Source organism: Neofelis nebulosa, chromosome 6 (genome assembly GCF_028018385.1).
Source record: "Neofelis nebulosa isolate mNeoNeb1 chromosome 6, mNeoNeb1.pri, whole genome shotgun sequence".
NCBI lineage: Eukaryota > Metazoa > Chordata > Mammalia > Carnivora > Felidae > Neofelis > Neofelis nebulosa.
Window position 1 is genome coordinate 121,805,665 of NC_080787.1, and position 13,608 is coordinate 121,819,272.

Genomic DNA, 13,608 nt, shown 5'->3' on the forward strand with positions numbered 1-13,608 from the left:
TCGGGCTCTGGGCTGATGGCTCGGAGCCTGGAGCCTGTTTCCGATTCTGTGTCTCCCTCTCTCTCTGCCCCTCCCCCGTTCATGCTCTGTCTCTCTCTGTCCCAAAAATAAATAAAAAACGTTGAAAAAAAAAAAAAATTTAAGAATCATTGGTCATCTGGTGTTAGAGACTGAGAGAATGATCTGGAAAAATGCTCCCTAGCCATGGTAGGAGCATCTTAAATGAATGAGGGGAAGATTCGATTACTTGAACAACTTGCTGAACATTTTGAATGACGGGTCTTCATTCACTTGCTTCAGTCAGGAGGGTTGATTTGTACTTGTCAAACGTACGCCTCCACTTGGACCACATTCTCTCTCTGCTCCTGTAGCTGTCTCATGTATAGTTATTCAGGACATATTTTTACCTCCTTGTACTTTACAGAACTACATTTGTCAATGGAGCCCAATTTCTCAGATACTTTAAATCCAAGCATTTTTACTCCACTGGCACTGTCTGCGTATTATTGTGAAGTGTGTATGGGAACAAAGAAACAATTCAGAAAAGATCCTGTTTGCAAGGTACCACCACGGGCTGCTTTACCTTGGTGATGTGTGTTGTCGTCGTCGTCGACACGGACTCAGATGTGATGGTCTGTGCCGTCAGTAACGTCCCCGAGTCACCACCAGCCCCGCCATCAATCTTTGGGGACAGTTAGGGGGAAAAATACAAAGTAATGCTTAATTTCCATTACGTCGTCAGAGAAGAGCTTCCCCCCTCGCCCATCGAATGTGCATCTTTTGAAATCTTCCAGATCAGCAGGAAATGTTATCTGCCACATTTTGTAGATTTACTGAGCAGGAGGCTGGCTGGCATTCAAACAGAGTAAACGCAAAGGCTAAACGCACGTGGAGAAGCAAAACCCTGGGAGGGAGAAAAAGGAAGAATCACATAGAAAAGGGGGCTGAAAGCTACAAGGGAATCAGGAGAGAATTTGACTGAAGGCCTTTTGCAGAAGACAGAAAAAGAAACTAGAGAACCAGACAGAGAAGTTTCCACAGTGACCAGAAGTGCTGAGTTCATTGTTTTTTAAGCACAGGCGGTAAAAACAGATAAACGTTTTCTTATTTAAGAAGCAACAGAACCTGACTGGGATAGACTAAACCTACGTGATTTGGTTATTTGCTTATCTCTAGTAGATTGTTCTAAATGACATTGTTCCTGTAATCGTTTGTTATGAGCATATATAGGGGTATGTATATTTTAACACATATGCATGCATGTTCTCTATTTATATCATATATAAATCCCATGCATATATCTAAATAGGCTTTAACTTGTTTCCTTTGATACTAAAAATGGTAGAAAGTTCGAGAGTTTACCAGGAAAAATATGAAACAAATGAATAGCCTATGAGTATATGTGATGACCACCATTCTGGTCTTCCTCCCTTCCTGACACTGACACAAGGAAATAACCAGAAAGCCCAGAGCCTTTCTAAGTTATGGGAAAATTTCTCTCACACTTGGGTCATGCACCTGTATTTACTAGGCCACTCACTATACTACAGACACACAAGTACATGCTCTCCTACCACACCCATTCATAAGAAACCTGTTTTTGCTTATATGGACCTATGCACATATGTGGATAACAGATCTAAAAATAATTTTGAGGAATATTTAAACACACTCAAATTAAACCTTTCAAAAAATATTTTGAGAGAGGGCAATAATCTGCCCTCCTCCCCCATGGTACAATCCGACCAAAGGACACCGAATTTCTCAGTCGAGAACGTAGTTGTACAAATTTAGAAACAGTTCCATTCTGATATGATGACCACTTTCCCCTTTTTTGTTACCATTATGGTTAGACATCTTAATGCTTATTTCAAGTCTTTACAGAATCAATTTCTAAATCGCTACCTAAAATTAAAAACACAAATCTGGTAATTATTTGGACACAGAGCATCGTATTTACAGAAGATCAACAACATGTCTTCAGAAAATAACCCCATGTGAAGGAGAAGCTCAGATGTGTATGTGGACTTGGCAAGCAGGAATGGGATGACTGGATCCATCTTCACGGAGGGGGGGGGGGGGGGAACCTAACTTCTACCAATCCGCAAATTATATCAGATCCAATAAACTTTGTTAAGACTCCCAAAATGACTTATAATAATATGAACAAGACAGGTACTGCCTGTCCTAAAATAATCGTGTGGATGCTTCCCCCTGTAATTACTGGATCACCAACGTGACTACAGCTCTCGGTCTCAATCTAAGAAGCAATATAGCAAGTTAGGTAGTTGAAGCGCAGTTACCAGCCGGGGATACAGAAAACTACATTGAAGTCAGAAACACGTAAACTGGAAGACAAATGAAAACAGAAACAAAGGAAAAAAGAAGTCAAAGAGTCCAAATCTAGAGTTTTTGTACCTGTGGAGACTCATATGTGATGGTTTTGGTCTCAGTTTGGACAATAGGGACTTCCTTGGTGGAGATTTCTGTCCTTTGTGAGGCATCAGAAATTGTTACCATCTCTGTTTTTACCACTGGTGGCTGAGGTGGAAAGGAAGGGAAAAGTAAATTCTAGAGGTAATGAAGTAAAAGTGTTTAATGGAGCCTTCAAAAATAATTGGAAAAAAATATCCAAGCACGCACTCATGCACAAGAGTATAGGTAAACAAAAGATACAAAAGAAAGACACTTTCCTTCAAACATCATAGTAGATGCATGCATGCGTGTGTGTGTGTGTATTCTTCATATATATATATATATATATACACATATATATGTATGTATATATATACATATATATGTATGTATACATATATGTATGTGTGTATACATACATATATGTATGTATACATATATATGTATGTATGTATACATATATATGTATGTATACATATATATATATATATATGAAGAATAAGCTAACATAATGGCTCCCTAAATTATGGTATACTTCAAGTTACCATGGTCCCAATTACATGTCAAATGTGGCATGGAATATATACTTTAGCTCTGGGGCAAGTTACCATAAAATGGAACAGAAAGCAAAATGGAATGAACTATGTGAAGTGACAGGTCTCAATTTTTACTGCGTTTTAAAGAACCACATGGTTTATGTGAAGGCTGTCTTTAATGGCCACATCAGCTAGGGAGATGAAGAGTTGCCCCTTCCCCCCAAAAGGACTCTTCTATCCTACTGACACAGATATTCCACTTTCGGAAAGAATATCTTCAGGTATGATTTTTTTCAATCACACTTGTCTAAAACTCGTGGTGCTTCTTTTGTGTTACATAAGTTAAGACATTATATCTGGAGTTACTCCGCCAACATGGCATTAAGGCTCTGAACAATTAAAACATTAAAGAACAGGGTCACGGCCTGTTAGCATTGTAGTCTGCAGAGCATGTATGTTTAATACAACACCAGACCATACTACTACCAAAATACTACAGTTCTTTTTCTGAGAGAAAATTCCCAGATGTAATTATTTAAAGAGGAACAACCGTATATTAAACGCAGAAAATAATAAGAGTGTTTGAAGGCTCTTGAAATGTCTTCTCTGAAGTGAAACAGGAGGTTGACAAGTAACATAGTAAAAATCCAATTATTTCAAGACAAAGTCACTTCACTATTTTCCAGCCCATCAAAGAAAGCAAATATGGATAATGCCTACATCGTGGGCATTTAATTTTAGAATCGAGAAAGTCTCATGGAAGCAAACCTTCCCTCAATGTAACTTCGACTCTCAATTCAGAGACACTGTACCTCATGACCAAGACTTAATCTACCAGGAGTGTGGAAAGTTCTCTTTCTTGAAGAGAAAATGTTAAAGACTCCTATCCAATGTAGATAATCGACAAAACAGATGATCAACCTGCAAATCATCCAGAATGGAGGACAGGACAGAATGAGGAGAGGATCCTCCTCTCGAACAGTCTAGCCTCTGGCTGCCCACAAGGAAAGAAAATGCTCTTCACCGATCCACACAATCCCAGGAATCTAAAACCAGCAATCACAGCGGTATTCGAGAAATGTTTTTTCATCACTGCCGGATGCTGAACTAAGAGCACCACGGTAATCAGAACGAGTTGCCATCGCTAAAAATCTAAAGTTGAAGGGAGAACGAGCCAGAAGGTCAAACCCAATCATGACAACAGCCGCACACACACTCACACCGACCGTTTGTCAACGATACAGATACAATTTTCTCATTAAACCAACGAAAAAGGCATTTAGCACAAGGAAGCAGTGCAACTAAAGACAAACAGTTGAAAACATCCAAAACATGCAAAGAAAAATTTAAATGTGCAACGAGAAGGGGGTTTGGGGGGGGGGGATGGTGTGGCTGTTGGAGGCAAGTTTTACTCTGTCAGGTGCGTCCAGGTGCAGTAAAGAAGCCAGAAAACACGAACCGAGCTGGCAGAGAATCAACAAAGCAGTGCTTTCCCCCGTCCTCCCAGGAGAGACAAAGCCCGGAATCTCGCTGGAAACAGCCGGAGGAGGATTGGGAGGGCAGGAGAAGGAGGAAGGCAGGTGGTCTCCACCTGAGAAACAGCTCTAGAGTTTAGCTCCCCACTCGGGGTCTCCCATTTACCTCGGAACAACAAATAATTTGTGGCAACACATCAATGTCAACATGAGACACCTCTCCGTTAACTTTATGCTGCTCGTCCTCTGTTTCTTCGCTCATGTCTTGCTTAATAGCGCCTTCGTTTACACTCTTCTCTGCAGATAGCTTTGGGGCCACTACCTTCTCCCGGATCACTGTTTCTACTGCGCTTACACTGGCACCTGCTTGTCTGCCTGGGCTGGCTTCTGGCACTGCTTCCTCCCTCTCTACTACCTTGGCTGCTCGGCCGGCTTCTTCCTCCACCTCTTCGTCATACTCCTCCTGCTCTTCCCTTATGGTGCCCTGGGTCACACGGTGGTGGGGCCGGTACTCGCCCACGTCTTCCTCCTCCTCGCTCTCGCTGCCGCTGCTGCTCTCAGAAGACAGGGAGGTGGAGTCTTTCTGCGTCAGAGGCTCCACCTTACGGGTCTCCCCAGGACCACTCCCAGGTGATAGCTCTTTACCGTTCATTTCTTCTGTGATTACTCTTTCGTCTTTCCCAACCTCTGCCTGCTGCTTCTCCTCCACTACATTCAGAGTCTCATGTGAACTCTGTACGGGGAAAAAAAAAACGGATGAGGGGAAACAAAAATATATGAATAAATAAGCACGACGGAAACCAAAGTTAGCTGATGGTAGGTTCATGGCATGGAGAGAAACAAAAGATGATTATGATGGCTGACTGAAAGGGAAGCGGGGAGAACGTGAGGGGAGTCGGAAACATCGGGCAATGGTGTTAACATGGAAAAGGGGAGAACCTTAGCAGCATCACTGGTTCCAGTGCAAGGCCCTTCTGACTCGGGAGCGCGTTTCTGCGGAACAAAAAGCAACCGAGGACACAAATCAATAAAGTTTTACACCGCAACACCCACCAAAACAAACATCTGACACCGCGAGGACAGAACAGCGAGAATCGACAGCTACAAAAACCTTTGCTCAAGGTCACGTGAAGGACAATCCACACAAATGCAAAAAGCTTACGAAAGGAAACGAAAGCACAAAATTGCCAGCATCCTCCCAAAGAAATAAAATGCTTTTTATTATGGTTATACCTGTAAGCTCTACTTATTTAGTTGAAAAGGTAGAGAGGAAAACGGAATTGTACCAAAGCCCACTGATTACTTTAAAGTGGAAATTGTGAAACTTCTAAAACCTGTTCAATAAACAGTTTTGACTTTAATCTGACTATGAAGCCTGGCCTGAAACCCTGATTCCTAAATGAATATAGCACTAATGAGACGGCACCTTTATTTTTTGCTGGCTCCTTTAAAAAACAGCTATAATGGGCAAAATTATAGTGGGTCTCACATAGCTATTAACATAAAAATGTTGTCGTTTCAGAAATGGTTATTAACCTCCCCAACTACATTATAGATTAGCAAAAGGGATATTTTAACATTAGGGTGGATGTCAATGATGGCTCCAAGTGTTTTCTTAGAATTCAACTTCTCCAACTAGCATCTTTGGAAACCAAAATGAACCAAGTTTATTATCGGAGATATTTATTCCTGTCCCCTGCAGACATCTACTTCTTGGGAGTAAATTTACTCTAATTAAGTAGTACAGTACCTAAATGTTTAATAAGTGCCTGTTGACCAAATACATTAGTGATATAAAGGTCTATAATCACCAGTGTAGAAACTCTTACAAAGGAGTTTTCAAAGCTTACAATTTTCCTTAAACTTATTTTAAAATGGGGGGGGGGGGGGGCGGTGACAGCTACTCTGCATGGGCAAAAATGAAGCCTGGCTAGGCTTTTTAACATTCAGGTGACATGATAGCCTGTGATCTAACTTAAAAGTAATTCTGCTAGAGACAGTAGCCCTGCTTATTTAGATGGTATCTCCATGCTGAATGGAGCAGGGCAGTGCGCCTCTGAACCATCGGGGCAGACATGAACCCCGTTCCAAAGCTACCAAGGTACTACTTGGATTGGAGCCGTTTCCTAGAACAGACAGCAGCATCCCACATTTATCTGCACCAGGGATGTGGACAACAACCATGAGCAAAAGGCCCTAAAAAGGCACACTTCTGACAGCACCTATCAGGATATACTCACTCTCTCTGATCCGTGCTGTTATTCTTAGATGCATAGTAAGGAAATGTTTTCACTGCCCCAAATTAGTGCCATGTAAAAATTATGTTACTGACAGATAAAAAAAGATATCCTCCCAGCTTTATGGAAAACCCAGAGGTTTCAGATATTAAACTGGAACTCTCTGAAACTCTTTTGATAAATAACATTTAACTGTAACTATAAACTTCTTTATCAGTAAAGATGTCCAGTGATCAGAACATTTCTAAAGCAGACATTCCATTATTGTGATGCCAGGTCAGTAAATTATTTATTATTTAACCCCAGACAGCCAGATGAGTTCTGCCCAAGTTCAGGGAATCTCTTAGGGTCATTCCAAAAAATGAAAATAATTATTTCACTGAGAATGGCAAACGTTTCATATTTGTGGACATAAGCAGAATGGTAAAAAATAATCAGCCATCAGAAGATGCCTGAAAGACATTTAGGCTTTAAAAACTTTTCTGCAGAACATACTTAGCTTCTACTAGATTGAGGGTTGCCTTTCACAAAACAACTCAGACTCTGTTCCTTAGTGGTTTTAAAGGATTCTCTGAATTTAGGCAGATTTTGGGGGTGGGCAGGGAACCAAAAGCCGCAGGAGAAACATCCAATCTGTACAGTTTTCCCACATGTCCAAATTCAGTCATTATTTCTTGAATGTTTCTCCCAGGAAGAGTTAATTTTACCAATGAAAGCACCGGAGAGAGGGGTTCCTAAATATTCAAAAAATAAAAATCACTTTTCATATGTGGCTTTCGAAAACAGGGGAAACAAAGTAAAATGCACCTCTGGCAACCGTGAGAAGGGCGAGGAGGAAAGCTTTTCAGAAGGCGCATTAGAGCTCACAACAGTGCCCTCTGCTGTCCAAGTGGTGGCTGAGGTGAAGGTGGCTTTCATGCTACCAGAAAAGCCCTTTTCACTAAACAAAATTGACATTATCTCCTCTTCTAGGCTCTAGAGAGGTCAGAAAAGGAAGAGCAAAGAATTAACAATAAGTCAGAACAGACAGCAGTGACCTATTGAAAGAAAGGAAAGGTTACACAAGAAAGAATCACAGAACAGCACAAACTAAAAGGCGAGGGTTCTGTGAGATTCGAGCAGGCATATGTTGGCGTTTTGCCTAAATGCCAGCTTTCCACTCTGAGATTCTGATAGCTCTAACCTACGGGAACCAGCTCAAATGCCTTGGTTTATCACTGAAGCTTTATTTACAAACTGAGCACAACCGATCTACCCACACACCGAACACTTTCACATATTCCTGAAGTAGCTACTCGGCGTCAGCCTCTTTCTGTACAGAACGGTCTCCTCGGTGGCCCCTACTCTTGCAACACGAATTCCTGTGTAAGAGCTTGAATGACCCCCACCCTCCTGCCTCCCTGGGCACACTGGGCCCTGCTAATTTTGTCATCTCTCTGAGGTCCACTTGACATTCCATCTTGTGCACGGCCTTCCCTTGCCCATGCTAGCTCCCCCAGCGTGACGTACCATAGGAACGGTCTGTACAACGTGTGCTCTGACAGCAACCCACGGAACCCCTAGACACGCTAAATATGTCATGGAATGAAGAAACAGTGCTTTGCTTTGTTCAGCAAGAACCAGGTAAAGAAAAAAATTCTCAACAGGAAGACAGACTCAGAGGCGGAAATTCAAGGGAGTGACGTGAAAATCACCTGTCCCTGAAAAACCACAAAGGCACATTTAATGTTCACACTGTGGTCCTTAAACAGGAGTCCCTAACCTGTGTGAGGGCACAACAGGAAAGCCTGGGACTGTCCCGGGTACCTGTAATGCCAACAGTAAAGAGTCACCATAAAGCGAACGTCAAAATTGTGTAAGAATGCTTCCTCAAAAACTTGAGTGCTCCGAGAGCTTAAAGATGAATGAATGAATGAATGAATGGCATTTCTGAGATGCCACTTGAAACAGTACACTAAGAAGGGTGAGGAGTAGGGACAATGACATGAAGTGGGTGTGGTGCAGAAGCACTTGCAATATTCAGGAGAGAAAAAACATCTTCTAGGTTAATTCAGCTTAATTACAATCTCCGTAATTACACCATCCCTCTGGGTCGGGTGGGTAGAGAGTGTCCTTCCCAGTAAGAGAGCACTGGGGAGTTCAAATAAGTGCCATGCATTTAATTATTCAATAAAATATCTTCATAAGTACCTTAAAACTACAGTCTATGGAATCTCTACTGGACTCATGAGAATTTTTTATACAAGCATATAATTCTTACAGATGAGGATATATAATCGTTATTTACTAAATGCAAATGTATTACATTAAGTGATTTGGTTTCCAGCTTTCTCCCAAAATCATATTCAAATTGAAGTCATTTTGAAAACTTGCTGTATTTATTTTTAGACAAGAACTGTTTTTATTTTCATCTCTAAAATCCATATTCTAGAAATTTAGAAAATTTGGTCAAATTAAGGCTCTTCTGCATAACTTTTTATTTCACACTCATTAAGGATTACAATTTAAAGACAATCAAGAAACCCTACAAAATCAGTAGCAAAATGAAGATGTGGCAAAGACAAATTGAAAAGATATTCTGTTAAAAGTCCAAATACTCCAGTACACTTGACTGCTCACACACTTTCAACTAATGGTAGTGAAATGTTATTGGTGGGGGATGGGGGTTACAATGTAAGTGGCCAATAAATGTTGGGTGAATGGATGAATGGGTGGATGGATGACTGCAGTTACAACCATCCACATACATGTCAAATAAGAATATATTTTCCTGCACGTGCTAGAGAGGAAAAAATAAAAAAAAAAAACAAACACACTTCAAGTATAAATAAACCATTTGGGAGTGGAAGAGGGTCAATTCCAGATTGAAATTTCACGTAAGATCATTTTAATGTAAGTTCTACAACAATTAGTGAATGATTTCTATTGCACGTGGTTTCTATTGTATAATACTAAAACCATGACAGCCAGGAAAACAGTAATTTTAAACATCTTCACCCAAATCCCAATGTTTCCTACTGCCAAAAGTACAAAGGACATCATTTTAAGTTGATCAGATGGTGCCATCTGACTCGCTTCTGGAGGATAAATTTTCAAAACTATGTAGTATTTCAAAGCATATGATATTAAAGTCATTTTTACATGAAGAGTCTGACAGGCTTTGGATTTCAGGTTAACCTTTCAAGTATATAAATATGCCACTTGGTTTAGCTTTATGACATTATCTTTCTCATTTACAGTGCTCTGGAAATATTTCATCTCAGCTACACCTCCAATGCCTTTAGGGCAAGACTTCATTTTCCATTTATTTTGCCTCCTCCCACTGTATGTCCTGATGAATGCTACGGTCTACTGATTAACAAAATCAGACTTTGTGGAACAGGAACACATTTTCCTTTTCACTGATTTCTGCTCTCACTCACACCCACCTATGACCCCATTCCTCATCCAGCACCAGAGAGATCTCTGTCCCGCAAGTGGGACTAGGTTATTGCCCAGCCCAAAGCTCTCCAGTGACCTCCCATCACTCCTACTCGAATTCCAAATTGGCAGCATGGTCCTTAAGATCCAGAGTGACCTTCTGACCTCTGACTTTTCCTAAGCCCTTGGCCTTTGGCCTTTCAGTTCCTTAAACTAGCTCCTGTCTGGGGGCTATTGCGTTTGTTCTTCTTTACACATGAAAAGAATCTTCACGTGTCTGTCCCCTTCTCATCCTTAAGGTCTCAACTCAAATGCCATCTCTTCCTGAGCACAAGAGCAAAGCAGCCTTCCTGATCACCTTCTAACACGACATTGTATTTCATCTTCTTAACACTCATTTCTTAGTACCCTAGAGTTTCTAATTCCTAATTAACAGATCTCCTATCTCCCCCACTGGACTCTAAGCACTACATTCCCAGCAAGGAGCAAGATGGCCAGCCAGCTAAGCAAAAATAGTAGAAACAGAAGATTAAGAATGTAAAAGCAATGGAAAGCTAACTTCCTTAAGTAGTATCAGATATTTCATATATGCAGGGAGCGCAGGGAGCGCAGAGATCAGAGGGGCTGCACCAAAGACACCAAATCTTTTCTCCCGTTAAAAAGCTTAAAAATGAAAATCCACAAGGCTTCCAAGGGTCGTTAGTAAAACAGTAACCTACCTCACACGTAATGTGTTAGTTTAACACCACCGCAGCGTGCACAAGTGTTGTACTAACGGTGCATTTTCACACGAGATCATGGTTTCCCAACTGTCAGCCACATACATCAAAATCAGGGGTCATCTACCACCCAAACTGGTTGATATGTCTGCCTTTTAAGTTGTGGAATGTCCAAATAAAGTACTCCTGCAGGGCGCTGTTTCTCACTAGTGATCCCCTTTCTACGCACGGAAATGAAATTTTTTGAATGCTTGAAAATTTTTTTTCAAAAACATTTTCGGTTGATACATAAGAAAAAAGGAGTATCCCATGGCCGTGGACAGAAGTACGAGCAAAAGGGGAAAAAGCAAGCGGAGATCCAAGGATGCAAGGTGAACACCTTGTCTGCCTCCTGGACTTTTTCTTCAACTGTCCGTGTTGCCGCTCTCTCATGCTTCTCCTTCACGGATAAAATATCCTTGAAAAGATGGTCTCCTTTGCTCTATTGTTTTAAACAATAGACATAATCAACAGATAAGACAAGTACATTACATCTATAGCAACACAGACATAAAACAACCGTATGGCTCAGCAGGACAAACCAGATGAAGCGGCACATAAAGGGGGACAAAACCTTAGCATGTCATCAGACACGATTTCTCCAGAAAACACAACACTCTAGAGCTGACTGCTGACACATGGGCACTAATTGCTCCAGGAAATCTGAAAATAACAATTTAAATTGTTGTATATACAACTTGATGAGCCTCTGGTGTTTTCAATCTTAATGTTGCCCTAAGTTGTTGTTTTTTGTTTTTTGTTTTTTTTTTTTTTTCAGTTCAGCAATGGTTTCTGCTTCTGCTCTTGTAGAACTAGTTTCCTGTCATGGTCACAAACTTGGAAATTTAAAGCAACTAACAGCTTTGCCTTCTTAAGAAAAAGTGAATAAAAATAGCATGAGACTAACGCAAATGCATACACATTGGGTAAAATTCAAGCCAGACTAGATAGATGATGAATTAAGGAGAAGAGAGGGCTGTAAGGAAAGGGGGAAAGATGAAATTGTCAGCTAACACCTTTATACGACTTTTTAAAATAGCGTATTTAAAATAGTATAATCAGAATTTCCTCAAACATGATAAATGAGTCCATGAAAGTTTTTCGTTGGTAACAGATTTTGGAGCATTAGAAAATAAGAGATGTAGATAAAAACGAATGGAGAAATAAACTGAGACTATATTGTAAACGCAATACTTATATTGGTGGTGGGGAGACATAAACCATGGAAAGAAAAAGAATGAGTGTGGAGAGACGTTATGGTTGAAAATCCTATTAAAATACTAGTCTACATTTCATTACTAAGAAGCTTCAGTACTAAATTGTATTAACATTTTGCAAACTTTCAACAGAGCTCATCAGCTTTCAGAGCTAAGTTTAACACTTTATCCTCACAGTAAATACCTTGTAACATTCTAAATATGATCTATATTCCTGCACCCCTTTAATGATTAATTATTGTTTAGTAAACTCTTATTTCAGTCGTTCATAACAAAAAACCTTAATGCAACATAGTAATGCCAGTTTCTAAGTCACCAATATGACATGTCATTACTACTAATTTACTTGAGTAAAAATAGTGAAAGTACTTTGCAACTTTCAAAAAAATTTTAAAAATCATACAATGTACTAAGAACGAAGTCAATAAGTATTACATTGTTAATATTTAGTATTTAAAAAGGTGTTAGCAATTACATTAAAAAAAAAAAAAGAACATTTTCTAACTTCCTGAGAATCAACATAGTATATTAGCAATCTGAGTTTTACTGAAGAGCTGGAATGAGACATATAGCCAACAAAGAGCTAGTGACATACCCCTTGTGTCTGTAGGGACAGAGGTGTGATACGTCGTTTTTCCCATTCATTAGGGCGCGGCTCAGGTGTGGATTCCATAAAATTGCGCTTGAGTTCACTAATGCTAGCCTGATGTCTCAGTATGTCCTCCTGGGCCTTATCGAGGTCCTAGCAATATGTAACGTAATACAGGGCGGAAATCCAAAAGGAAAAAAAAAAAAGAAGAAAAAGAAAAAGAAAAACCCAGCAGGACAAAAATAAAAAAAAAACCAAAAAATAAGACAGAGCAAACTTATGATTAAAAAAACTTAGTAAAGCAAGAAAAATGCCAAGTCTCAAAAGCCATATTATCACCTATGAATATAAGGAGTTCATCAAAATTGGAAAATAAAGCCAATGTGTAATTTTTTTATGGTTCACATTTTAAAAGGTTCTAATTTCTTCTCTGTTTAGAATTTTTAAAGAAATAATTATTAACATTATCAGAAGGACGTCAAAGAACTACTGGTACTCAAAATGGCTAATGACCTTCTTCCTAAAAATTGGACTTAAAACGCAGCCTATGACTTTGTTCCTGCAAATTTACCTGTCTCATGAAGGCTATCACTACAGCTGCATTCTGTGAACACAGTAAATCAAGTAAAAAATAGAGAAAGGTACTCAGAAGCACATTTGGCTTGATGGGAAAGCCAGACCAAGATCATCAAAAAAAAAAAAAAAAAAAGAGAGAGAGAGAGAGAGAGAGAGAGATAACGAGAAAACCAAGGGTTGACTTTTTCCAGGAAATCTTAGCAATGGCTTTTAACAGTTAAGGAATAAAAATAATGGCTTCCAAAGGCTGCTTCTGTTCAGCCTCTCTATAAGAGTGAGCCTCCCATACAGTTTCATGTGCTTGCCAAGCACAATTGTGAGGCCCAGTCACCCCACATACCAAATGGTCCTTATTCAGAAAGAGTTACAAGAAAAACTGCCAGGT

General features: G+C 39.9%; 1 protein-coding gene across 32 annotated transcripts in view; it reads right to left on the reverse strand.

The window, feature by feature from the left end:
- EPB41L2 (erythrocyte membrane protein band 4.1 like 2) overlaps window positions 1–13,608 on the reverse strand; it is a 220,619-nt gene that overhangs the window by 23,686 nt on the left and 183,325 nt on the right. For 9 of the 32 annotated variants that reach the window (XM_058735250.1, XM_058735241.1, XM_058735242.1 and 6 more), the window contains 6 exons: window positions 12,654–12,800; window positions 7,471–7,638; window positions 5,366–5,419; window positions 4,593–5,159; window positions 2,419–2,541; window positions 584–682 (listed from right to left, as the gene is read on the reverse strand). In XM_058735250.1, the coding sequence (XP_058591233.1) occupies window positions 584–682; window positions 2,419–2,541; window positions 4,593–5,159; window positions 5,366–5,419; window positions 7,471–7,638; window positions 12,654–12,800 (1,158 nt within the window). Of the gene's footprint in view, window positions 1–583; window positions 683–2,418; window positions 2,542–4,592; window positions 5,160–5,365; window positions 5,420–7,470; window positions 7,639–11,181; window positions 11,284–12,653; window positions 12,801–13,608 lie in introns of those variants that run through there. The other 23 variants (XM_058735258.1, XM_058735255.1, XM_058735256.1 and 20 more) reach the window with 22 other exon arrangements.